The sequence below is a fragment of the Myotis myotis genome, unplaced genomic scaffold (genome assembly GCF_014108235.1).
Source record: "Myotis myotis isolate mMyoMyo1 unplaced genomic scaffold, mMyoMyo1.p scaffold_m19_p_15, whole genome shotgun sequence".
Classification (NCBI taxonomy): Eukaryota; Metazoa; Chordata; class Mammalia; order Chiroptera; family Vespertilionidae; genus Myotis; species Myotis myotis.
Genome location: NW_023416319.1, coordinates 11,315,611 through 11,343,249, shown reverse-complemented (window position 1 = coordinate 11,343,249; position 27,639 = coordinate 11,315,611). Strand labels below are relative to the sequence as shown.

Genomic DNA, 27,639 nt, shown 5'->3' with positions numbered 1-27,639 from the left:
CATGCATTATACACACATCCCCAAAAAAGTAAAGAAATAACTATTTTTGATGTACTTATGTGTTTTAATACACAAACACACATACACACACACACACACACACACACACACACACACGTATTTGTAGTATATTCATTCATGTCTAACAAAGAAATCATTTGAGATGTTAGGTAAAAATAAGTTTTACTGTTTGTACTGGGTTATACACAAACTTAAATATCATTTTAGAAACTTGAAGAAGCTGAAAGGAAGAGCCAGCACCAGCTAGAAAACTTGGAAAGAGAACAGAGATTTTTAAAGCGGCGACTGGAACAGTTGCAGGGTCCTCAGGAGATGGAACGAATACGAATGGACAGCATCGGATCAACTATTTCTTCAGATCGCTCTGATTCAGAGCGAGGTAAGCAGTGTGCTACTTCCCTAATGAAATACTAAGAATCCCTGTATCTGTATTTAGGGAACATAGGTTGGGAGGCACTGTATTTGCTTTTTACTCTTTGGCCAACATTGTAATATTCTAGATTTTAGGTAATCACAACATTGTCTAGTAATGCCCATGTGAACTATAGAACTTTTTTTTGATTATATATGTATTTTTAATTTTCTACTTTGAAACAATTTTAGACTTAGAGAAAATTTTTCTGTAGAAAATTACAGAGTTCTCATATATCCTTTACCTAGGATTCCCTAATGTTAACATCTTTATATAACCATAATGCAGTATCAACACCAGGAAATTAACATTCATGCAATACTGTTAATCTATAGGCCTTATTCAAATTTTACTAGTTTTCCTACTAATGGTCGTGGTCTGATACAGGATCCAGTGCAGGATTCTACATTGCATTACATAGTTCTTCAGTATTTCTTTCATGACCATGACACTTCTGAAAAATATTGGCTCGTTATTTTATATAGTGTTGCTCAATTTGAGTTTTCTGATATTTTTCTATTAATAGATTGAAGTTATATATTTGGGGAAGAAATATCAGAAAGTGATAGTATGCCTTTCTCAATTTATTGTATCAAGAAGATACATAATGTTGATATGTCTTATTACTGGTGATATTAATTTTTATACCCGTGTTTTAAAATGCCATATCCGTCATTTCTCTTTCCATCTATCCCAGAACATTTGTCTCTGGCAGAATTTAAGAAAAACAATCAACCAAAAAGAAATTATTTGAATTTTACTGATCTACTCATCTGTAGCTCTTACTACATCAGAACTCACACCACAGTAAAGGATCCCAGAGGTAAACTCTGGTGATTTCAAACTTTACATTTGGGAAAATTGAGCTCATGAGATTCTTGAGGTTTCTAAAAAATTTTTTGCAAGATTTCTTGTTTTGACTTTTTATTATGGAAAACTTCAAACATATACAAAAGTAGAATAATGAACTCTCATGTACCTAACATCCAGTTTGAGCAGCTGTCAACATTCTGTCATTTTGTTTCATCTGTTCTCCCACCGTCACCCGCACTCTCACCCTCACCATTTTCTCTTGAATGTTTGAAATCAATGCCAGAGAACATTATCATGTTTTCTATAAATACTTCAGTATGTATCTTTAAAAAAATAGGACTTTAAAAAATATAATTATATTATTATAATATCCCATAAAATTAATAAAATCAGATGCGCTTATTCAATGCCATAATAGATATTTCTCAAAAATGGCATTTTACCTTTGTATGTATTAATTAGAATCCAAAGTCCACATAGCATTTGTTTCTTTTAAGATACTTTTCATCTATAAAATTTTCCCTTCCCCACTTTATTTCCCGAATACCATTTATTTATTATAGAAACTAGGTGGGCCATTTTTCTTATAGAATTTCCCACATTTTAGATTTGGATGATTCAGTCTTCATGGTGTCACTTCAAGGTGTCTTATTTCCTGTAAACTAGTTGGTAGATCTAGTTGGGTTGATTAAATTCAGGTTCATTTTTTTTGAGGCAAGAATACTTCATAGGTGGTGCAAGAATACTTCATAGGTGAAAATGGGATGTTTGTTTTTGTTTTATCAATTTTCTGAATAAGTTGGTGCCTTGGTAATAGGGCATTTTGTTTTGCTATTTCTTTTTTATTATCTTATGAACTCATGTTTTCATGTATTGAATGTGTTCAAGTCCATTGTAGTCATTCTTTTTCTTTTTAATACTCAAATTTTCTATATTCTGTAGGAGCCTTTTAAACTGGTTTTTTATCCCTTTTAACACACACTAGGAGTCCTTAGGTTTGTTGTTTTTCTTATATAAAAGTTTGTTTTTATGTGGCACTCAATTTTGAAGAACAAAAATTTACTAGGGCAACAGCAAGAACCTCTAGGACATGCTACATTTATAAGTGACCGTGAGGTATAGCAGAAATACTCTTGAATTAGGAGGCAGACCTTGATCCTAGTCTTTTTTTCTAATGCTTACGCACTGTGACCTGTCAGGTCTTCATGCTTTAACTGCTCTTCCTGATGTTATCTCCTCCTTGTACCTACCCACCTCCCAATTTTATCATTATATCTTCATCATTATAGTTCTCATTTTTTCAGTATCCCCAGTATATTAGTTACCTTATCTAGTATTATTCTTGTTCTTATCTGACAGCCCTCTTTCCCAGTAACTTTTAGTAACAATCTCTATTCCATTTGGCTAGAGCATGTCTCATTTTACTTTGTTTTGATTGAGTTTAGCATGCTTTGTTAGATAGGGTGTCTTCATTTTATTTTTCAATTGGAGGTTGAATGCATATTCTGTGATACTAGGAAACACTAAATAGCCTGTGAAGCATTGTGGTTATGAAACAAATAGTTATGAATTCATAGGATTATTTGTACAGCTTGTTTGGACAGCTGCCTGCATTTTAAAAACAGATCTCTAAAACTTTTGAAGCAACAAGCCCTTTTGAAAATTATACTCTTTGAACTAACTTACTCTGTCTTCTTGGGCTCAGCAAGAATCCACTTTTCCTAAAGCAATTGTGATCAGTGTGAACCCTTAAAGTCAGTGCCAAATGTGAAACATTAGGCTTTGAGTTTGTTTTAAGAGAATTGAAGAACCTTGAGTTCATTCTAGCTATTATGGGAGAAAACAGCTTTTCAACTGCCTTTTATTTTTTAAAATGTGTATTGCTTTTTATATATTATTGGTGATTGTATATGTAGTACTTAACAATTGAGATATCTACCGATAGCTGGGTAATATGTATTTAGACGTTTTTCCATCAAATTTGATTTTTGAAGTTAAATACTACCACTGACATGCCTTTACTATAGAACTCACTATAATCCAGAGACTTTAAGCATTAGACCTTCATTTCAAGCTATATTTGATGCAAGAAAATTAAATTGAAGACAAATCCCATAGTCTACTTTATAATGACAGGCTTATTTTGGTTACTGAATAGTCAAATATCTTTATGATGAATCTTAGAAGTCTGAAGCACTGTTGGTAGAATGATACTACCAAAGGCCTGGGTGGATAAATTTTTTAGTTTGTCTATATTAAGTTTATGCTTTCCTCCCCCCACCCCCCTTAAAGCAACTCTGATTAATAAACAGACTGAGAATTAGTTTCTAGTTTAATGCAAAACAGATGTTGTTAAACCATTTGGGGTTGGGATCTTTTAATATTAAGCACTAATTCCCAAATAGGCCAAGTGCTTTTGGTGGGAGGTCCAGACAGACTGGCGTCAAAGGCTTTAGTAAACTTGCTGCCTAAATTGAGACCACCACTGTACACCAGACATTCCCTTTTGTAAAATATATCCATGTCTCTTCACCTATGGTTCCTTCTGTTCTCCAGACATCACTCATAATAAACTTGTTTAACAATTATTTTATACTATAAAAAGTAATCACTTTTCCTCGTTAGTTTTTTAAAGCGCCCATAAACTAGATTACTAATGTTCTCTTTTTCCCCTTTGGCAGAGGAGATTGAAGTGGATGTTGAAAGCACAGAGTTCTCCCATGGAGAAGTGGACAATATCAGCACCACCAGCATCAGTGACATTGATGACCACAGCAGCCTGCAGAGTATTGGGAGTGACGAGGGTTACTCCAGTGCCAGTGTCAAACTTTCGTTCACTTCCTAGAACCCAGCATGACATAACAGTGCAGGGCAAAATACTCACTGGGCCAATTCAATCCAAACAATCTCTTAAATTGGGTTCATGATGCAGTCTCCTTTAAAACTAACCTAAACAAAATCATACTTGAACAAAAGGGTCAGAAGACCTCTATTTAAGCAAATACTTAGCAAAATGTGGGGCAGAGCCTCCCCAGCAGAACAAATACTCATTAATATTCATTTTTGAAAATCACAATTTCTAATGGCAGCAGAAAACTTGTGTGAAATTTTCTTGACTTGATTTAGTTGATTTGAAAGGACATTGGAAATTCCATCCTCTTTTTTTCTTTCCTAGGTTGCTCATAGTGTAGACACATTTAAGGATGGTATTCTGAACCCTTCCTGAGCTTTATGATCCTAAAAACAAAATCAGATCTATAATAATGGCAAGACAAGATAATCAGGCATTAATCTTGGATAGCTACACAGCTATTAAAACTTAGCCTGGGCTAGCTTATCATGAAGCCTGTGGATGATCAATTCTTTAATTAAAAAAAATAAAAAAGAACGCACACATTCATTTCATGCTCTGCAAAAGGAGAGACTCCCATGAAGCCTTTTGAAAGGGATCATCATGCAGCTCAGCCATCTGTTGGATTCCATGCTAAGCAAGCCAACCTTACCCTGCATTGTTAGCACTAGGGCACCCAGCCGCCAGCTCATTAGCCACCCTGGGGCAGTTCATGCGTGACAGCCTCTCCCACATAGGGCCTGAGTTCGGATTGAGGGGCCAGAAGGAAAAAAGCTCCACGTGCCTCTGTGTCTGCATGGGCCAGAAGAGTTGTGCACGCAGATTAGCAGGCCAAGGTCTGAGCCACGGCAGCATTTTTATTTCAGATTTTGATAACTGTTTGTATGTGTTAAAAACCAAAATGACATCTTTTTAAAGCTTGTCCATAAAAACATAGATGTCTTTTATAGTGGAAAAACATGTGGGGGGAAAAATCATCTATTTTGATGCAGCATTTGATAATGATAAAACGCCTCACTCTTTATAGTGCACAAAGTGAATGAGGTCTGAGCTAGGTAGGAAAAGGTCAATGCTGTTTTTGTCTTCTTTTAGAATCATTACCAGCTTTTATCCATCTGATATCTATAGTAGACACACTATCCTAGTTAACATAGTTGAGTTCTGGACTTGTCTCATTTTAATGTAAAGATTTGCTTCCGTTTTCCTACAGGCAGACTCTCTCCTTCCTCACAGTCCCACTGTGCAGGTGCTATTGTTGCTCTTATCAATATTTTCAGAAATGTTATTTTAAGTGAAATTCCTAGCCTGCACTTTGATGTCGTGTGTTCCCTTTGTCCTTCAAATTCCCAAGTTTTCTCCCTGGCCTCGCCTCTCCCTTACCCCAGGAAACCTTCTTGGAGACCTCCTTACCCCTTTGACTTTAAAGGCTCTTTGAACTTTGTATACTTTAAATAATTTAACTACCCATAATTACTTTTAAAAAAGCTTTATGATTTTCATAACTTATTGCTGATTTTAATGGGTTGTTAATTTCAGTCCTGTAGTTTTATTTTGTTTAGATAGGGCTGGGCAAGGAAAAAGAAAATAAAGACAACCATATTTAGCAGTGCAGTTGAGTTGTGTGTGTAATAATTAGACTATCCTTTGTAAGTAGCACTTTAACAGCTTTCACTGCTTCTATGTATGAAGTGTACCATCTTGGTCATACACAAGGCCTCAGCATATACTTACTTGTTCTTGTGCTCTTCCTGTGCCTCAAAAATATTTTATCCTTGATTGTGCTGTTTGAGTGGAAGAAATTCTTTCAAGTACATGTGTGAAAAACTGCATGTCTTTAGAAGTCATTAGAACTTGCTACTTCAGGTGCTGGGGACTCAAGGAAAAATATAATTTCATTTCTGTGGCCCAGGTAAATTATTTCTGATTTCATTTTAAATTCCTCTTGGCTGGGTCAAAATGTTGCTCTTATGTTGCTTACTTTTGACTTTCCCGAGTAAGTTTGAAGACTCTGCTAACTACCATGGAAAGTAAATGGAAGCCAATGATTAGCTGCCATTTTTACTCCCATGGCATTCACTTGCATCACTTGCCTAGGGCTGGAATTTGGGACGATTCATTCAGGTGAACTTGAGGTGCTGCCATTTTGTTGTATGTGTATTGAATGGTGGGCTGAGAAGACTTTGTCACGAACCTAGAGTACCTATTTCAACTGCCCCCTAAATTACTCCTTCCCTGGGTTTGTTTTACTGGGGGAGGGGGGTGGGTTGTATGATGAGTAAGAAGTATTACTTTTTTAAAAGACAAATCGACTTTGAAGATACAAAAGTTAATTGCAAGAAATAAAAATTGTGAATGAATAATACCGAGTGCTTTTTGTACCACCCTTCTCTATGAAGGAAAAATATATAAATGAGCATCTACACCTTGAGGCAACTGTCACCTAAATGTTTGTTGATACTACTTCAGTAGTCCAGAATTAATGGCAATTTGAATCATTGCCATTTCCTATAATTTAACAGGTGCCTTCTTGACTAATTCCACATGACCTAATTGCAGATAGTTTATTTTATGTGATATTTAACTGCTTCAGGTAGGACACAAAGCCATGTCATGCACAGCTGTTCTCCAAATAACTTTTTAAGGAATCCCTTTGGCTACACATACAATTCACATTGAAACCAAGTCTGGAAGCTCACCTGAGAAGGTACCCTGTATGGAAAAGCCTGAGTGATGGTGCAGGTAAATTTTTTTATTTCGGTGCATATTACCAAAGAAGATTGTGATGATGTCATTGTTTCTCTAGTTTCTGATTAGAATAGGTATAACTCCTCTGGTGAGGACAGTTTTTAGTATTATAAAGGAATTTTAAAAGTGAGGATTATTGAGGCAAAACTCCTAACCTAAGGCCACACTGCTTCCTGGGTCATTTCTCATAAGAAAATTGTTTAGTCCTTGGGAAAAGTTTTTGGTGAGTTTCTCTTCTGCTTAAAGCAACAAGCTGCCTTTTTCCCTTTCTTTTTTTTAACTTCCACCTAAAAAATTCCATACTCCTATCAAAAACAGCATCATGTGGTAAGATGCTTAATTTCTTCATAGGGACTATTTCCTCCTCTAAAAAGTTGTGATAAATACCCGTCTCAAACAAAAGGTTGTAAGGATTAATACTGACATATGTAAATTATACCACCCCCTCAAGCTAGGAGTTTGTAGCACCAAAAGGAAACTAAGGTATGTAACTTCTCTACTTTCTCTGATGAATGCAATCTTCTAATCTCTTCATCCTTAATCTTGAATATTAGTTATTCTGACTAGGTCTTTCTATTAAATGAAATAGTTCATTTTCACAAAATTACATAGCAGGTTATACTTTGTAAGACATCAATTTTTATGTCCTAATAATTTTTAAAAATAAAGCCTTTACAAGATTGATGGATCATCGGTTTTAGTAATTATCTGGATCTAAGAAAAGGGGGGCGGGCATGACTACCCTGAGCTTGAGAATACTATACACCGATAGTCGCTACTGCATAATTGAACGTCATAGTTTAACATTTAGTGTTGGCTTTGCCAAGGGGGGGAAAAATTCTTCCTGGCCCATTTACCAGATCTAACAGAAAACTAGTTTTCTTGTGGAATACATCTGATCCTTTTAATTAATCAGTATAGTTCAAAATATATGTACCGGCTGGCCATTTCTTGGTTGTTTTAACTTCTATAGAATCATAAATTAGGAGACATGGCTTAAATGAAGCTCTTTTCAAGTACTGCCAGCTAACTTTCTAAAATTTTGGAATTTTTCCCCATTTCCTCAAGCTCTTTGCTATGGAGGAATGCTTAATAGGGCAATACTTGGGGCATTTAGCTTAGATTTTCAAACCAAGCACAGAATAGCATTGTAAAAACATAAAAAAACATAAAAGCCATAAAAAATACAAATTTAAGGAGTCAGTTTCTTCTCAATTAGCTTCATCAACACTCTGAAAGCTAGAATCAACTAAGTCTAACAATACTTTTGGAGGGAAAAACTGGGCAAAGGAACCAGAGGGATACTTACTCCTTCCTGCATACTTCTGAGCAATGAACACCTGGACAATTACCATCTATTAAAGACTAGCCTAGCTGCAGACCTCAGGATTCAAAATCTTAGTTTTCCAAGGACTTAAAAGTCAAGCGTTTCCTCCAAGCCTGAATTGTTTCTCTGGTCAGAAATTCACTGCATCTTGCTAAAGTGAGTACAGGGCTTGAAAGGGGGAAAAACAAAACAAAAGCACATCAGTTTCACCAAGAAAGGGAAATCATGAGCCAGCAAAATCACAACCATGACTTTTGGCCTCAAGTTGAAAAGGTAGCTCTTCAAACAGAAAGCAAACCTTTTCTCATAATGAGTATAACCATGGCTTCTTTAGCTGTGCTCTTAAAAAAGACTGAGGATACAAATTATAATTTTAATTCCAGTAACCTAAGTCTGCACTGGTTTCATAAAAATGAACTGGTGAGGTGCTTGGTGGAAGTAAACTACCAGTTTTTATTTCTGGGAATGGAAAGATAATTTCAGTATCCATAATTTGACATTTTTAGCTAGTTCAGCTGTCAACTACCACAAGCCATGTTAGTCTCAGATCTGCTTTACCTCAAGGTCATAATAGAACCACCTCTATGTACATAAGCTGAAAGGCAAGAGGAGACAATCAAAGAACTTCACAGAAATCTAATATCTTCCATCTTATGTTTTCTTTTGCTATTTATTTTTAGCCAGGCCAAAACAAATTCTTAGAATGTCAATATTGGTTTCTGAACCTCTTAAGAGCATATCTATACAGATATGCTTGTTAAATACAATGTAAGGGGATTCAATTACTTGAGTTTTTGTTTGTTTAAACTACGGTATTACCTGTTATTTTGCCTGCTATGCTCTTCCTTTCCACTGCAGTAAAAATTCAGTGTTTAGCTTGCAACTCAAAAATCCTAGATACAAAGAATGTTCATATTTACTTGTAAATTACCATTTATAGTAATTGGTTGCTTCATAGTATAATACAAATACTTAATACAATTCAACAGGTATTTATAGAACTCTAAAGATTTTAATAAAATATAAACCTTGTTGGTTTTAATAATTTTGTATTTCAGTTAATATCAAAGTTAAGGCAAAGTCAAATCAAAGCTTTAAAAATATTTTTTGCCTGAATTTGCAAGTGGTTTTGTCTCTTTTAAGAATTATAATCTACAGACACACAATTTACAAAACTATGGTTTTTCCTTTGTTATTTGGTTTTCCTTTGCTACATTAAAGGCAGGCTCACTCAGCATTAGAACTGCACTGTAGTGGAAACATACACATGGCACCCTTTTGTGAAAAACAAGCTTTTTTTAAAAAATGAGTTATTACAATAGATGGATGCCTTTCATTTTAGTTTGATGCCTAGTCTTCATAATTGGGCTAAGAAAACTGCCACTTATTAAGGTAATTTTTCCTTCATTTCAAAAACTGCTTTTATACAGGGTGGACAAATTCGTATGGTAAAAGACATGCAAGTTATGATTGTTACAATAGCTTTAACTCAAAAGAATGTCACAATGGCATAGTAAACCTACTTTTGTGCACCCTTGTATTTACCCAAAAACATGGTTCTCAGCCAGAGATGTGCATCAGAATCACCTGTGGAGTGACAGCTATATCTTGGCTTAGATGATTCTGAGGTAGGATCCAGGAATTCCTCTTTAATTTTAAACAAGCATTAGGGATGATTTTATTATAATCTGTATCCCCTTCCCATCAAGAAACATGCCTAAGACATTATAATATAAAAATTTTAACCTTTACTAGGGTGTACTTCTTATAAAGTTTGATAACATTTCAGTAGCATGTTTATAATTAGGGGCCAAATTGTAAGCAATGGGCATTACTATACATTTTGATATGAATTATTGTTCAAATTAAGGAAAAAAGATCAGGGGGGTGAAGGTGGTCAGGGAGAGGTCAATGGGGGGAAAAGGAGATATATGTAACACTTTAAACAATAAACAATTTAAGAAAAAAAGGAAGATCAGATATTCACCATTACCACTCTGCACAGTAATAGCTAACACTTCTATAGTGCTTACCACATGCCAGATACTCCACTAAGCACTTTACACAAACTCATTCATCCTTACAATTTATTGAAACAAATTATTCTACAGCTGAAAACTGTAGAATCAAAGAGGAGTTATACACACAGGTAATAAATAAGGAAGCCAGGATTCAAACTGCAGTCTGATTCAAGTCCTTGCTCTTCTAATATAGTCTTTCTGCATGTTAATTTAAAAAGCATGTTATCTGTGATTAATACTACAATTTTAAAGTTTACATATTTTGGGAACGTTAGGACTGGTCTTGAAGAATTCTTCAACTGTTCAATAACAACAAAGTCAAATGTCAAGTTCTGAAAAGATGTATGCAACCATAGCTATTTGGGAGCCCTAAATGACTGACAGCACGATCGGTCAGTTACTGAGCTTGTCAAGCCTTTCTTGATGGGAAATTACATTGAGTTTCATAAGACCAAGTGTTATATTTGGTTTCAGAATATTGAGAGCTTAACCACCATCATTTGTAAAAAGGTATTGGTATTATTATGAGATGCTACCCATTAAGCATTTTCTCGGCTTTAACATGACACAAGACACTCGCTCCAGGCGTCTTAACTTTTCGTTTAATCCAAAGACACTATCATCATCCTGGTACCTCGGACTTTTCAGAGCCACATCTAGGTCTTTTGACACAAGGGTTCCTGATCTCATGCTACATATGCCTATTTTAAAAAATATATTTTATAGAATATGGTCACCTTTACTCTTTTCTCCTCCTACTGCAAAGCCCTCCAGAAAAATTAATGTACAGAAAGGAAGGCCCACAGGGTCAATCAGACAAAGCACAAATCTCAACACAAGTCTTGCCTACACAAACACCAGGTGAGTGATAAACATACCAAGGTAATCTCACCAAAAACCATTTGGTGTGGCCACTCAGTTATACCAAATGTCTGTCCTGTGGTTTTTCATTAAAAGGGTACAACTGCAATCCTTCATGGATACTGTTGATTAGTATGTTACAATTAATAACGAGAGCATTAGTATATTTTATTTATAAGTTTTTCAAGCTATGTGGCCCTTTTTCTACTGTAATTTGTACCTTGTGTGTAAAAAACGTTTCACCTTTTTTTCTATAATATGTGCGCTACTCAGTGGCCAAAAATGAAAGGAAAAAGTAATCTCTTGGGTTGAGAGGTGGAAAGGCAAGATGAAAAATTCTACCTCACCACTATCCTCCTGAAAGTTTCAATTTACCGAAAGAATTAAAATACATGAAATAAAAAATTTTATTTTCCCAGTAGCAAAAATTTATAAACTCCAGAGCACAAGCCCTTAAAATTGGTTTGCCCTTTAGAATCTAATTCTTTATGTCTAATGGGAGTAGGTAAGGATTTATTGAAACCTTTAACATACTCATTTTCTTTTGCAGAAATGATGTATGCAAGTACATTGAGGCTTAATCATTATCAATGCTGGGAGTTACTAGTAAGATTTTACCTTTGTCATAACACACCCTGGAGATTTTAAAAACACTTTATTTAATAAAAGTTAAACATACAAAAACTGAAATTAACACATCCTGAAAATCACTGACTTCCATTAACAGGAAGACACTTTTCTATGCATATATTTGGCTTAAACTCAACTCAGGATAAATGTGATGTTCACTTATACCAGCAAATGCTGACAACTTGATCTAGTAAACAAAAATTACAAACTCAGCTACATGAACATAATATACAGGGGATTATGGTCAGATTAATGCACAAGAAATACAGTCCATTTTTAATGATGAAACATTCAGTACTCTTGTTCATTAATTTAGCCGTTTTTTTTTTCTTTTTTTTTACAAAAATAGTATCTACACTGTATACAGGGCTATACATCAGCTTTTTGTTTTCTCATATAAACATTTCACATCCAAAAAAATGGTACCACTACCCTATGTGAAAAACCAACACAGGAGGGAGGAAAAATTAGAAAAGGTAGCTGGTGCTAAAACATGGTTTTTTACATAAAACTAAAACTCAGTGAAAAGAATAAAAGAGCTGGATACATTTTAGAGATGGTCTAACAGGCTTAGGAAACAAGTTATTGAAGGAAAAACCTGAAAACAGAATTGGACTTTTACAAGTTAACTTATTTTTTAGGTTTAATTGGCCAATAGCTAAGTTTAAGTTGAAGGTAAGAAAAAAAAAATCTCTGTAAAGTTTGGTGTTTTGCCTTGATATTCCAGTGAATTGCTTTCAGAATACGTGGCAAGCTTTAAGGTACTAAAGTTCCAGGTTAGGACGTTATAAAATGTATGGGGCCTGGTATCAGGAAGATCAACAATTCAACTAAGTGCTTTATTTAAGCAGCATCTATCTAGAAAAGTTGCGTTACCCAACAAACTTTGAGGAAACTGTGGTAGTAGTAATGAACCAAGTTAAATGAATAGCGGTTATCAAATGCAATTTCTTCAAGTTTCATTCTATTGAAGTCAAACAATGACAACAATGGTATCTTCCTTACTCATCTAACAAATAATTTACCTTTAGAAAAATATAAGGATAAAAAGGTAAATGTAAAGCCCTGCAGAGATGAAATCCAACAGTTTTTCTGATTATTGAGGCATCAAATGCCTGACATTGTACTTAGAGGTATCTTGATACTGTGTCATAGGTTTATCAGCAATTCCACAAGTTCCTACTCCAACTTTGCCAGTTACACTCTCAGGTGAAGCAAAAATACTCCTCTTTACCTAAAGGAAATGAAACAGAAATCGTTCTTGATTAGTTTTGGAAACAATAAAAATTACAAAATATACTCAGGAGAAGAACCTGAATGCTCTTTTAAATAAAATCTACCAATGATGTCCAGCATAAAGGCATGTTAACAAAGCAAATGTGGTACAACACATCCTCTTGTATGTGGTAAAACAGCAAATAATTTTTCAAATTTTAGTTTACAGAAAGGTAAAAAACTAGATCTTTTGTAATTCCTGATATAAATTCTCATTTATAGTATTTCTATTGTAGAGACAGTGGCTAATGTAGATTCTTTCAATAAGCCAAACTGAAGATTGAAGAGAATTCTGAATTTAAGACCCAGTCATTTATTTTTAAAAACCTATGTACCTCCTTTTTCATTTTAATGACAGCTGCGCTTTTCAAATTTAAAAAATATGATGAAAGGATTTACTAACCTGGCCTTTTTTGTTTTTAGAATAGGCCCTGTTGTTGAATTGTTGCCATTTCACTTTCTGGTCCTCTCTCTCCTGCTCAAGTTCTTTTATTCTCTGTGCTTTTTTCAAAGCTTTCTTCTTTTTATATTCACGCTGCTGGGCAATCATTTCTTTTCTGTGTGGATATAACAACTAAATGTCAACTCTTAAGATTTAAAACACGACTTCCTGAGGATATTTAATAATACAAAAAAAAAAGAAAGAAAAAAGAACGAAAATGAATAAACTTACATACTCTTCTCTTCTCATGAATAAAAGCACTAACATCAATGCCAATGACCCAGTGTACTAATAAATGTTATTTGAAATATATCGCGCATACTTGGAAACTTTCAAACATAACAGTAATCTATTGCCCATTTAAATAAAATATTTCAACTATGACTTTTTAGCTGATGTTTACATAGCTTTTGCCAGTTGTGTTTTAGGAATAAGATGAGTGTCAACAGATGTCTAAACCTTCTATCAATTTCTAAGTGGACAGTTAGCAAGTGTAAAATGCTGCATTTGGAAATAGTGTATGAAGAGATTAGAGGAACATAAATCCCTATTTCATTTAGATTGGAAGAGCACAGGAACACAAAGGGAAATCAGAGCTAACAATTCTTAACACAAAAGCAACTGGGGTTTTCCAAAAACAGTAAATAAGATTAGAGCCTAAAGCTCTCATAGTAAGTTCTGCTTAGTTAACACTGAGGTCTCACCAAAAAAAGGATGAAGGAAGAGGTCTTTAAAAAGAGGTAATAAGATCTAGATTCCTTTGTATCGTATAATCACCACTATGAAGCCAAGTGTGGCTTTTCATACAGACGTCAAAAATTAAAAGAGATGCTCTATAATCTGATTTTCTTATTGGGTTGCTTAAGTCAAATGTAATTTTAATAGATGACAATTTTCTTAAATTCAAATATATTTATGTAGCAAAAAAGTTTTGAAAACTCTTTGACAAATCCAAAAATGTAGATACTATTTCCCTGTTTTACAGACGAGGAAACAGAAGATAGGCAACTTGCTCAAAGTCATACCTTCTAGTATGACTAACTCCTTTTCTTTTCAGATCTCTAAAGTTTAGATGTCATTTTCTCAAAGTAATTTCCCCGAATGCCTAAGTGCAGTTTAGGTACCTGTTCTTTGTTCCCTTAAAGTACCCATATGTTTCATTCATGAACTCAGTCAGGACAAGGCCCAAGTTGTGGAACCCCAGCATCTGGGTTAGTGATAGTATACATAGTATCCACTTAAAAAATACTTACTAAATGCCTAAGTGGAAACCCAAATGTCCTCACCTTACCCTGGCATACAAATACAGAGAATGAATAACCTTATATTGCTAATCTTCAAAATAATGGTAAGCAGTATTATAACCTTCTTATCCTAAACTAGCCTGCACAGATTCTGCAGACCACCTCAAATACCCAAATGGGAAAGATTACACTTAAAATGCTAAAAACACACTTACTTGGACATGGGTTTGCTGCCACTGTCCTCCTTTGCCTTCCTTCCTTCTTCTACAGGCTTCAGGTTCAACAGTGGAGTCACTTCAGCATTGCCATAGCCAGCAAAGGTGATTGCAGCAGTGCCGTTTTCTTCATCTATCTCCTCAATCTCCGCTTCATAACACCTGTAAAGATATCATGGCTGTAAGCAGGTGAGTAAAGGTTTAGTACTCAGCCTCCAAGACTTACACTGTAGTGATTCAACTATTACATGTGTTTAAAATAAAAGTTCTGTAATCAAATGACCCTTTGGCAAAGATACTGCAAGAGTGGTTGGAGTTAGCCATCTGGTATCCTAAAAGGAAGTCCTAATCAATATTTGCCAGGAAAGTCTCTTACATGTCTACCAACAGTGCTTTAGTCAATCTCTTTGAAAAAAGATATTTCTTATAGGAATAATTTCAGTGTATGTACTTCATGGACATCTAAGACAGCCAACCATTCAATCAATTTCCAATTTGAGGAAAAAAGAATTTAGATTATTTTTTAAAATATCCATTTTCCTCTGCTTTCAGTTTTCTTTCCTCTGGGATCTTCGCCATTCTTCTGCCCCAAAATTTAATCCAAAACTAAAAACTAAACTGTATTAATGGTAACCACCCAAGAATCAAATTGGCTCTATTAACCACATTGGCTATATAGAAAGATTAAAATAGGGTAGTTGAACTGAATAAAAACATCTTACCATTGTATATTAATATTTCATGTTATAGTTAGTTTTTTTCTACACTTACTGTCCATCTTCACTCCAGATTGCCATACATTTGTCCCCTACTTTCCATGAATGAGTGGGCTGAGCAGAAGCAAAACAGTCTGAACTTGCAAGAGTTTCTGAAGGTTGAGTTGACAGAAGGTCTTTGGTTAGTTCTATAACTTCCTAGAAAGGAAAACCAAAAACCATAATATTATTTTTATAATTCACATTGTCACCTATTTTCAACAAGCAAGTTCTTTCATTTTTTGATGACAACAGCTCTCACCATATAGCACTTACATACTCTACAGTTATTTGTAGTTCATAACAAAATTATAGTGTATGTACTGTGATTATCCCCAAGCATAAACTAAGATACAGTATTTTATACAGTGTGGAGCTGAGATTTAAACCCAGACAGTTGCCTTTCAACTTAATCTCAAAAACTAGTAGAAATAAATGGGTAGACTTGAGCTTATACCATATGCATTATTTCTAAGTTTCAATTTTAGCTGACCAGATCTCTGCAAAGATGAGAAATAGTCAATTATGAAGGCCTGAGCTAGATTCAAGATCACTTATATCATGTCATATATGTATTTCATAACTACTGTTTTACAGGGTATTACAGTACTATTAAATGCCTAGCCAACATGCCCCATACCCCCAAACCCCAAAACACTTGAAGCAGCCTTATATCTGTAGTAATAAAAATGTTCCTGCTCATACATATTTCTACTAAAATACTGTAGGTATATATAAAAAGCCATTAGTCTTCCTATTCATTTATTATAAAGCTTACCTCATCCAGGTAAGCAAGTTACCAGGTTAGATTGAAAATATCCCAATACCTTAATGTTACACATATTAGCACATCTTCATTTAAAAGGAAAAAAAATAAATGTTAACACACACAGGCAAGCAATATCTTTCTGTGTGGCAAATATTTTTTGTAATTCAGGCTTATACTTATTGGCTTCATTTGAAGGTATTTGGGAGGGCTGGTTAAAAAACTCAAGGAATAGTACAAATTGATAGATCTGTTACCTAGCTGCTATAATTTTACTCTAAAAACAACCCATATTATGTATCATCTTACCTGACTTAAGAACCTGCATAACTGTCCCCCTACTACTGCATACAAAATACCTTAAAACGTCATGTGTTTTTTGGGATAAACATTACCAAGTTAAACTCTGCACTCAGTTTCTTCTGGCTCCCATTGAGGTTTTATAAATAGTACTTCTGGTTCAGTAGCCAAGAAAGTTAAATATTACCTCTCACCTAAGATTCTATATCTTCTGGCTATTTCTGAAAAGCTAGTATTTGAGCCTAAAAATGGGGGGAATGTTAAGCTCTTAGAGGAAGATCAGTTTTGTGAATTAAATTTTGTGAATAAAAAATCTAGAAAACTCATATTTAAATTCAGTAGAGTAGTATCTTTAATGAAGTTTTATCAGGTGCCAAGTAGCCATCCAGATAACGTTTAATTAGATGAACTTTTGCATATAAAGCAAATAAAGCAAAGACCTTCCAAATAAATATATCATGTACTATACAAAGGAGAGTAAATTATCAGTCCTGTTTTTAATAAACCACTTTAAGGGCTAGGAATGTAATCTAATCTAAGCCTGACTCAAGAGCCCATACAACCCCTATCATTAAATAATTCCATCTAACTAAGGATGATCATTTACCTACTAATGCACAAACATGAATTCTGCATTTGTAGGTTGAAGATTTAGAACTCTACTATTCTTAGGATAGATGCCTATCCTATTTTCATAAGAAAATACATTTTCACCAAAGAAAGGGGTCCTAAAAAGTTATAATTTTCAGAGCCCTGCACTGAAATGACTTTTTAAAAAATCCACAGCATTTATCCCTAGTTGTCCTTTTACTGTGCCATATTTTACATACCTCACCCAACAAACTATGAAGACCCTTCTAAATTTTTTCCTTCACATGTGCACACTGACCAAATTATTAGAGAGAAACTATTTTATGTATGAGGGGGTTCTTAAAGGTACATACCATTAATTACTTTTCCTCCCCCAAGTCTGAGTTCTGAAACTGCTCCTTCATTGACAGATGGGCAGCAGTTACAGTAATCGGCAATTCCAGGAAGCATCAGATGTTGTGATCTACATATCAGCAGGTCAAAGGGGATGCACTCAAGCACTCTGCTTACTGAAGGAAGGCGTTTCGGGGATGCAGAGAGCCACTGTAATATATGAGACAAGTGACTTGACCCCTGCCTCCTTTAGAACCAGTTTTATTCAGCAAAACAGCTTAATAAATTGACTATTTTTGTGATTATCATAGACTGCCTGGGGAGCTAGTCAGCTAGCTAGCCTGGATTTTACTATACCCACTTTTTTAAGTGAAAAAAAGAAAGGCAACTAGAACTTCAGTAGATCAATTTGCTGCCTGCTGAGTAACTTTATTCTATAGGAAAGACAGTATATAAAGAGATAAAAATGGAAGCCTTACTGGCAAAATGGAAGTCATTGATAAAATGCAGAAAGAGTGTTTGTCGTAAGTGAAAGGGCAAATTCATAACCAGAATAAGACAATCCATAAGAGAAACACAAGAAAACAAAGGCCACAAACTCAGTTTGACCAGACTTTTCAGCAAACATAAAAGGCAGTATTAAATACGTTAAGCGCCCATCCTGTTTTGTCTTCCAGATGGTAAGTATAGTGTCAGTCACCGGTGACTGACTGGGCGCTTAACGTGTTAAGTATCAATGACCTGAGGTATATCCCAGAAAGCAGAGAAAAAAAAACAAGAATTTTAAACCCATGCTAAATAGAAGCTGTAACTAGTCAATAGAGACAACAATTAGAGGTAGAAGCAGATATCCAAACACTTACCAGAATTTTATCTAATCTTAAATGATGCCTTCCACCTTTTAGTAGTTTTTAGTTTACACACACCTAAATCTAGTGACCAAAATGATTTTTTTCCCTCATGATAGACTAAGAGGAAAAGAAACTGTGATACGGTCTAATTAGGAAAAACATTCTGTATGGCTACCTGAACTGTTAGAACTTAAGCTTCTAAATCTGTGCCAACCAATAAGGTAGTGATACAGGCTATTTCATTACCTAAAATTAAAGATTCAGATTTTTAGCCATATTTTAAACGTGCAATAGCCACATGTGCCTAGTGACTCCAGTACTGCACAGCAGATACAGAACATCTTCATCATTTCAGAAAGTTCTATTGTACAGTGCTGTTATAGAAGTGATTTTACAAGATAGATAAATGAGCCCCCCAGGGCATTTGTGTTCTTACTCCAAGGCCTATCAGAACTTCCACTACAGATCATGTCAGTATAACGCAATTCTGTCCAAGCTCTGACAATTTATTCTAGAAATATTAAAAAGACCTCATAATCATGCTGTTTCAACCTTCACCCCCAATTCCCCTTGATCAGTTCCACACAGACCCTTTCTCCCACTGCCCAGGAGGCAATATATACAACCTTGCACACAATGCTTCTTTTTTATTTCTTAAAAAAAAAAAAAAGGACTGCTTTTAAATTGGTGAAAGATGGGTCGTGCCAGGATCTTCCCTTGAGGCAAGAAGTTGGTCTGGGAGTGGGAAAGATTGCTCTCCAAACATTCCTTCCTTATTGACTAGCACCCTAAAATCTATTGGCCTGACTTCTACAAATTGAAAAAGGGTCCCGTTTTCTGTGTTTTTAAAAAATAACATACCAGGCAAGTTTTGTTCAGTGATCAGAGTCAACCTGGGGACTGCAGTGTCACAGGTTCTGTTCCCGGTCAAGGGCACATACCCAGGTTGCAGGTTCCCCAGCTCCAGTAGGAGCTTGTGCAGGAGGCAACCAATCAATTCATCTCTCTCACATGATGCTTCGCTTTCCTCCCTTCCTTCCACTTTCTCTAGAAATCAATGGAAAAAGATATCCTCACGTGAAGATTAAAAATAAACAAACAAACAAACAAATACCATAGCAGCAACTTCATTAGAGTTTATCCTAAATCTAGAATTTAAACCTGAAAATAGTCAACATCCTAATTATGCCCACATAAGCTCTTTCAGAATCCTGAATCGGGACTTCATGTCAAATAATTTTCATTTGTTTGCAGTTCTAATATTCCTAAAATATTAATAACTTTAAAAGGCAAAAGATGATAAAGAGAGGGAAAGAATTACTTAGATAAGACAAAGATGATTCAAGTTTTGTACTGAATCAGTAAAGAAAGAGCATCTAATCAAAACACCTTTTAAAACTTTCCAAAACATGAGGTTCAAAACTTTAAGTCTCAAATTTGTTAAGATGGAAGTCATATATATTTACAAATCTTTTATGTGGAGTTTTTATTAATCAACCTAGTGTTCTGAGAAATAATAGATATTTACTATTATGACTTCATTTGTCTTGAGACAACCCCTGCCCAGGACAGGATTTTAAAAGCAGGTTTCATACATACTGAACTCTCCCATGACAAACAAAACAAGTTAGGATCCCTTTCACATAGATCAATTTAACTTCAACAAGTGTCAACAACTACACTGAAAAACCTACCCTTTAAGTTCAAACATGAAGTAACATTTATGCAGAAAACAAGTATCTTTTATGTTTTTATAATGTGCTTTCAATACAAAGTGTTACCTGCTAGCTTTGATACACACACACACTCTCATTTTCAAGGACTTGTGGCATTAAAAAGTATTTTAATCAGGTTTTATCTTTCACCTTTAATTTTAGTTACTTTTTGAACTAAACTTCCTTTGCCAGGTCTTTAAATGTAAAAGTACTTTCCACTGTAAAGTTATATATCTCTCTTCTCTAGTAAATCTGAGACTTCTAAAATCAACTTATTATTATTAAATGAACACACAAGATTTACATATCAAAGGACAATGCTTCACTCGTTTTGATGTATGCAAACTGAGGAAACAACCCTACTTTTACAGCCACGGATGCCTATGCGAACATACACAAAGGGAAAGGGTAAACGCCACCTCCAAGGGGTGCCTTGGACACCTATAGTTCTAAGCAAGAAATCATTTGAAAAAGACCGAACTACTCTTTTTGAATAATGTAGCAGTAAGTGTCCCCTCATACTTACTTGTAAATCTTTTTTTAATTTTAGCAAATCTTCATTTTCTCCATTTCCAGACAGGGCAGCTTCAACTTGCTGGAGCTGAGCTTTGTAGCTTGCCAGCTGTTTTGCTAGATCCTCTGACATCTGGAGGGGAAAAGGGCAAGGCCATGAAAACTGAACAACAAAAACACACAAACATTGCCCTAGCCAGTTCTGCTCAGTGGGTAGCGCCTCCGTCCACAGACTGACGGGTTCCGGGTTCGATGGCAGTCAAGGCTGCAGGCCCTGATCCCCAGCACCTGGGGAAGGCAACCAATGGATGTGTCTCTCTCACATCGTTGTTTCTCTCTGTCTCCCCTTTCCTTCCACTCTATCGCTGAAAAAAAAAAAAAATCAATAGAAAAATATCCACGGGTAAAGATTAACCAAAAAAGAAAAAAGAAAAGAAAAATATCCTAGGGTGAGGATTAACAACAAAAAAGCCCACAAACATTTAAAAAAAAATTCCCTGTCTGCCTGAATTAACCTTGCCAATGCCGCTCCCAACTCATTGCAACTCATTGCAGCTTAGTTTATCACCATCACCTCTACTCGTAGTTTCAGAGAAAAGCTGATGTGGAAACTCGAGAAATTCTAATTTTCTTTAAATTCCTGTAATAAGGAAAGCACTGCGGTCGGTTCATTTAAAAGGGTTATTAGATCGTCACCGGCCTCCCCCCTCAAAAGCCATTAATCTGTTGGAGGAGTGAAGACTTCTAAAAATATATTTACTACAAGCACTAAAGAATACTTCCAAAGCCAAATGTGAATGGCTTTTGGATTAACTACACAAATAACTCTCTTTACATGAGCTACTCTATTAATGAGTGTGTCTAAAAGCTCTTCTCCGAGCTGAAGTCTTCCGCCCAGTCACGTCAATAATGCCGGCTTGTTTCCTTCCGCCCAAGCAACAGCACACACACTCCCGTCTGGGCATTCCGGGACGAGCCTTCCCGCAAGTCCTCCTCCTCCTCCTGGAAGCAAGGTGCGAGCGCATCCGCTCCCGGTGTACGAGCGCACGCCCGGGCTTCGGGGCCCTCGGTCTCAGCTCCCGTCAACGACAGGCTGGGATCTGGAAGGGCTCCAAGGGGTGAGGGCAGGCCGGGCTGCTCGCCTCCCATCCACCCGCCACCCCAAAGCCCGCCACAACGCGGCCGATCATCTCAGACCTCCAAGTAATTCAAACATCAGCTTCCAGGGACGCCGAGCGGACGCCCGCGGGGCCGGGACCCCACACCCCCAACAGGCTCCGCCGGAAACGGTCCCGGTCGCCCTTCAGAAGCCTCCCGCGTCCCAGCCCCACCCGACGGGTTCCCCGGCTTAGCCACGTTCGCCGCCGCGGCCCGGAGGCCCCGACCCCGCCGGCGCCGCTCAGGGCCCAACGCTGGGTGGGAGAGGCGGCCAGGCCTCTCCGGCGCCGCCGGCTCCTCGGCCTCGGGCCTCCCTTCCACTCGGGAGAGGCCGCGGCCCGGCGAGGCCTCACTCCTTCCCTCACCGGGTTTGTTACCTTGTGTGGGGTTGGGGTCGGGGCGGCGGGAAGGGGTCGGGGCCAACGAGCCCAGGGGTGGTTGCGGCAACAGTAGCCGCAAGAAAAATCTCCCCGGCGACACCAAGGCGGCGACTCTGAAAAGAACTCGGTCGGCGGTATGGGGGAGGGGAGGGAAGCCCGGCACTGGGAGGAGGAAAGACAGAGGCGGATGAAATTTCGCGAGAGTTAAAAGCCATCGCGAGACGCCGTTCGAGTCACGTGACTCGCAACGCCCAATAGGCCGCCAGCCCTTACTTGCGTTAGGGACGCAGAGTGGGCGGGGTTTAATGGGACGGAAATTGCGTCGCTGGACGGCGCCTGGCGCCGAGTGCAGGTTCGTCCTTCCAGTTCCGGCTGGGCGTCGGAGCGTCGTGGGCTTCTTTTGGGACTGGGCGTCGTCGTCCTGCTTGAGGTTCCCTGGGTATTCATGGCGCGTACCGCCTGCGGCGAGCAGCGCTGGGGGATGGGAGTAACGGGGTTTAATGCGGCGATCGCACTAGCAGTTGGTTCTCCAAGTGTGGTCGTCCGCTCAAAGTTTGAGAACCACCGCTTTTTGTAATCATGAAAACCTAAGTCGTAACAACAAAAAACTAACTTGTGGCCGAACCTATTGGAGATGTATTTATTTTAAACCTATTTTGTTAGAACAGATGTGTTTTAAATTCATAATATGGGTTCTATCTGGCTTGGTAGAGAACAATCTCCAAGTTCTAGTCTTGAGTGGTAAACGGTGGTGTGACCGCTTTGATTTATGTTTAAAAAGGAATGTGGCCTCTCCCGCCCGCCTGGCTCCTTAGTTGAGTGTCGACCTCTGAACCAGGAGGGTCAGGGCACCAGCCGGGTTGTGGGCTTGATCCCTAGTGTGGGGAGTGCAGGAGGCAGCTAATCAATGATTCTCTCTCATTGATATTTCTCTCTCTCCCTCCCTCTCCCTTCCTCTCTGAAATCAATAAAAATGGTTTTTTGGTGTTTTTTTTTTTTTTTTTTTTTTTAAGAAATGTGGCCCTAGCCAGTTTGGCACAATGGATAGAGCATCAGTCTGCGGACTGAAGGGTCGCGGGTTCCATACCCACCAAAGGCGCGTGTGCCCTGGTGTCAGGCTCGGTCCCTGGCCTGTCCGGGGCGAGGGGGAGGCAACAAATCAGTGTCTCTCTCTCACATCGATGTTTCTCTCTGTGTCTCTCCCCTCCCTTCCACTCTCCAAAAATTAATAGCAAAAGATTCTCGAGTGAGGATTAACAATGGAAAGTATCCTCAGGTGAGGGTTACCGACAAAAAAGGGAATGTGTATGAAGCGGTTGTGTTTCTAATAGTATATACCATGTTACTTCTGAATGGTTACAGGAGGTTGGAGTGAGAGCCAGATGTTTTCACTGATTACCCCTTTTACTCTTTACCCTTTTTTCTATACATATGTAACTTTTTTCCAGGTAAACTAGCTATAAAAAAAAGATAAAGACCCGTGGCACAAAAAGGCCAGGAAAGAACTTTCTCTGGGAGGTTGGGGTCTGTTGCTAGAACCTTAAGGCCCTCTTCCCAGGTGGGCTAACTCTTTCGGTCTGTGGCATCTTTGCTTTAGTGTCTTCTTGGGGGTTTGGTTGTTTGTTTTGAAGGGATCTTCCCTTTTCTTCTCTACATACACACACATATCCCTCATTGAGTCATAATCTACAGAGATGGCAATTTGTGGTGACTGGACATGCTGCAGGGGGCAGCAGCATGCAGCTAGCTTTAACGAGGAAGACAAACCAGAAAGGATGAGCTTTTCCTTAATATATAGTAGAAGTTTGTTTAAAATACAGTGTAGTTTTTGACAACTGCTCTTATTCTAATTGTGTATTATTAAAATTAATGCCAGAAGGCTCCTCCTTGCATATAAAATAAACTTTGCAGTTGTGTAAAAATCTCTCAAGTAACAACTCTTCACAAATCTTCTAGATGAGAAAATAGGAAAATATTTATTATAAGCCCCAGTATAGATTTATTTCTCTTCTGGATAGTTTTTGTTTTCAGGATTGCTTTTAGTCTCTCCCTCTGTGCAACATAGGTTATATTGGGGGTGGGAGGAAGCTATCTTAAAGTTTAGTTCCTCACAAAGAAATGGTAACAGTTGTATTCACGGTGCCATTTTTACATGTATTCATTTAATTTTCACAATGATTCTATGTGCTATTGAAGACATGATTCTATGTGCTATTAAAGACAAAACTGGAGCAAATATAAACTGATTTAAGCGTATTACTTCAAATAGGTGTTCTGTCTTCCCACTTCCTTTGAAGTATCAAAATCTACTTTCAGTGTCTGATTTTTAAAACATTCTCTTTCAACCTCGCCAGCGTGGCTCAGTGGTTGAGTGTCGACTTATGATCCAGGAGGTCAGGGTTTGATTCTGGTCAGGGTACAGGATCGAAGCAGTTTGATTCCTGACCAGGGCACATGCCCGGGTTGCAGGCTCAATCCCCAGTGTGGGGTGTGCAGGAGACAGCTGATCAATGATTCTTTTTCATAATTTATGTTTATATTTCTGTCTCCCTCTCCCTCTCCCTCTCTGAAATCAATACAAATATATTTTTAAAAATTCTCATTCAAATTTAGTCATGTTTATTCTTCAAAAAGAGCAATCTAAAATCTCTAGTTCTTTAAACCTAGTATTTATTTTAGTGAAAGTCAGTAGTAAATAAAATTTAAAGACTCCAAAGTTGTCATTAGAATATACTATTTCACTTTTACCTATCTTTCAACGAAAACACTTAAACTACTAAAATTAAACCATAGCAGTTGCCTTTGGAAATGTGCCAGTCCACTGCAGGGCACAATAAACTAATATAGTCCACGTCAGTGGTTGCCAGCTGGTGGTCCGCGGATCACTGGTGGTCCGTGAGGTCCAAAAGGTTGGCGACCACTGGTTTAAGGAAACCTTTGGAGCAGTGGTCGCCAACTAGTGGTCTGTGAGGTCCGAAAGGTTGGCGACTGCTGGTCCATGTTGTATTCCTTCCAACTAAGTGTAGCCCCAGGTTTGCCCACATTTTTTTGTTCCCTCAACAAATGCCTGAGGAGATGAATTAGAGATGTGTACACAGTCATCATTGCTTATGCTCTTTGCCCTCAATCATAATAGGTATTTTGAATGTTTGGATGGGGGTTTGCTGCAGGGCAAGCTACTGGCTTTTTGTGCTTACTGAGTATTTGGGGGTTCAGTGCCTTGAAAACATATCCTTGGATGACTTACAGGGCATCATTCACTTGAGGTTGATGGAAAAACAACCTTAAATGAGTGCTGACCTATGCAGGTGCCCATCAGTCAGAGCATCCCTGCTTTGTTCACACACGTCTGCATTGCCTTGCCAGTCTCAGGATGTGCATCCCAGCTACTCTGTTTTAGGTGTAGCACTAACGAACAGAAAACTGCCACTGGAAACAGACAGCAAGGATTCTTCCAGCTCGGAGAAGACTGTGATCAGAGGCTTTACAGGGATCAGAAATGGCAGGCCATTCACGGTTCTTTAGGCCCTATATGAAGGTGGTGTTTAGCAGTACTTGTACATACATTCTTTGTGGGGTATATTCTGAGGGCAAAAAGAACAAAAACAAACACGTCACAGATGTATTGCCAATAGTACTATTGATAATGTAATTTTGAAACTTTCATGTCTGGTACAGATAAAGTATATAATATATCTATGCTAGTTAAAACACTTAAGAGGAAAGAAAAATAGAAAAGAGTTTTTTGGGGGAAGCCCTCTAATGACATATATGATGTAATGTTACCCAGTGGAGAGTGCCCAAATATCTTGATGTCTAGATACCATTGCCCACAAAAGAAACAGCATTTCTCCAAGAAGTGGTTGATTTCAGGTCTCAGGCCCAGAAAGTACAAAAGTGAGCCTGGAACATCTTGCCAGAAAGCCAGGAAGGGCCCCAAAACTAATAGGATCAAGTCAAAAGTTCACCGACCAGCTTGAGGGGACTCCATTAGCCAGATGTGAATCAATGAGTCTTAAAAGCATAACGAATGCCATATATTATCAAAGCATTGATATACTTTTAGAATCCATAAGTTCAAAGTGATAATCAAAATCAAAGGTGGGGGGAGGGCTTTTTTTTCTTTCTAGAGAGTGCCAGGCAATAAATGTAAATGGAACGATAGAATTGGAAAAATCACCATGTGCAGTCCCCAGTGATTTAGGCATAGGTTAGCCATAGAAGCTAAAACCCATCTTGTAAAAGGAGATAGGGAAAAGGAAGATGTTTACACAGTGTCAGTATCACCCCACAGAGTACTTAGTAATGACAAAGGGGAATATACACCATATAATGAAGAAATTCAAGCCACCAGCTTAACCTAGTGATCATACCACCACTAATGGTGGAACAACCTGACTTTAAATGCCTCTTGATTTGATGCAACTTCACTTATGAAGAAGCCTTGCCCAAAATACTTAACCTGAATACCATCAAGCCTTTTGACCCAACTTCCAGTTTACAGGGGTAGAGGAACAAGTAAAATAACCCTGAGGGAAAACTCAGGCAGGTCCAGAATGTGGGACATTCCATAAGAAAACTGACCTAAATTCTTCAAGTCAATATTATTAGTCATAGTGGAAGACTGTTCTAGATTGAGACAAAAGACATATCAATGAAGTGCAATGGGTAAAGCTTGGTGAGTCTTGGAAAAACAAAGCTATAAAAGAAACTTTGAGGACACTTTAGGAAATTTGAATATGAACTAGATATTAGATGATATTGAATTATTAATTTTATTAGCTGTGAAGTTTACATAGGTTACTTACAATGTCCTATTTAGGTATTTAGGGATGAAGTACTATAACACCTGTAACATACCTTCAGATGGTTCAGCCAAAAAATTATATAAAGTTGTACAAAACTCACGTGTGTATGAATATATATTTGTATGGAGAAAATAAAACGTGGGAAAATGTTAACAGTCATTGTGGAAGCATATATGTGTTCATTGTACTAGACATTGTACTAGTCTTTCTACTTTTCTGTATGTTTCAAATTTTTTCAAAAGAAAAAGGTGGAGAAAAGTGTTCATAGACTAGCTAGAATAGTTTTGAGAGCCTTGTGTGTTTGGAGAATGATGGGGTGAAGCCGCAGATGGTTAAGGGGAACTAGGAGCTAGCTGTAGCTTAACTCAGAAGTAATATGGAAGATTAGAAAAGCCTATGGGTGGTTGTCAGAAACAAAAGGCTGTAAGAAGCCAGATGGGTCACGGCTTAGCAGGAAGATGTGGGCAGTGGAGGCCGAAGCAGTCACAGGCTCTCTTTGAAGGCCAGGAAGGAAAGCATGAGAAAGAATTACTTTGACTTCCCCACACACAGGAGAGACTCCAGTGGGCCTTGCCCTCTGATGTGGTAACCAGAGCTTTTTTCATTTTTTTG

The 27,639-nt window shown here is 37.4% G+C and overlaps 2 protein-coding genes and 1 long non-coding RNA gene across 4 annotated transcripts in view; 2 read left to right on the top strand and 1 right to left on the bottom strand.

Annotated features, from left to right (window-relative positions):
• Positions 1 to 6,454, top strand: part of MXI1 (MAX interactor 1, dimerization protein) — a 70,184-nt gene extending 63,730 nt beyond the window's left edge. The window contains exons 5-6 of one of the 2 annotated variants that reach the window (XM_036336037.1): positions 229 to 400; positions 3,928 to 6,454. In XM_036336037.1, coding sequence (XP_036191930.1) covers positions 229 to 400; positions 3,928 to 4,091 — 336 coding nt within the window. In that variant the 3' untranslated portion in view covers positions 4,092 to 6,454. The remainder of the gene's footprint in view (positions 1 to 228; positions 401 to 3,927) is intronic. The other variant, XM_036336038.1, reaches the window with a different exon arrangement.
• A 3,788-nt stretch (positions 6,455 to 10,242) lies between these two features.
• Positions 10,243 to 22,359, bottom strand: SMNDC1 (survival motor neuron domain containing 1). The gene is made up of 6 exons (XM_036336039.1): positions 22,217 to 22,359; positions 20,695 to 20,814; positions 15,629 to 15,771; positions 14,858 to 15,019; positions 13,360 to 13,513; positions 10,243 to 12,915 (listed from the first exon to the last, which is right to left on the bottom strand). The coding sequence occupies exons 2-6, from the start codon at positions 20,812 to 20,814 to the stop codon at positions 12,778 to 12,780; spliced, it is 717 nt and encodes a 238-aa protein (XP_036191932.1). The 5' UTR covers positions 22,217 to 22,359; the 3' UTR covers positions 10,243 to 12,777.
• Positions 22,360 to 22,395: 36 nt separating this feature from the next.
• The window catches only part of LOC118669756, a 31,560-nt gene continuing 26,316 nt past the window's right edge, over positions 22,396 to 27,639 (top strand). Inside the window, exon 1 of the long non-coding RNA XR_004972122.1 lies at positions 22,396 to 22,571. This is a non-coding gene — a long non-coding RNA (uncharacterized LOC118669756). The remainder of the gene's footprint in view (positions 22,572 to 27,639) is intronic.

What these genes read in the sequence shown, in the direction of transcription:
- SMNDC1 (XM_036336039.1), bottom strand. Translation starts at nt 20,814, where the DNA reads ATGTCAGAGGATCTAGCAAAACAGCTGGCAAGCTACAAAGCTCAGCTC. An exon ending in AATTAAAAAAAGATTTACAA is followed by an intron (nt 15,772 to 20,694) that starts GTAAGTATGAGG and finishes TTTCCTTTCTAG; the next exon opens with GAAGTTATAGAACTAACCAA. An exon ending in ATCTGGAGTGAAGATGGACA is followed by an intron (nt 15,020 to 15,628) that starts GTAAGTGTAGAA and finishes ATATCTTTACAG; the next exon opens with GTGTTATGAAGCGGAGATTG.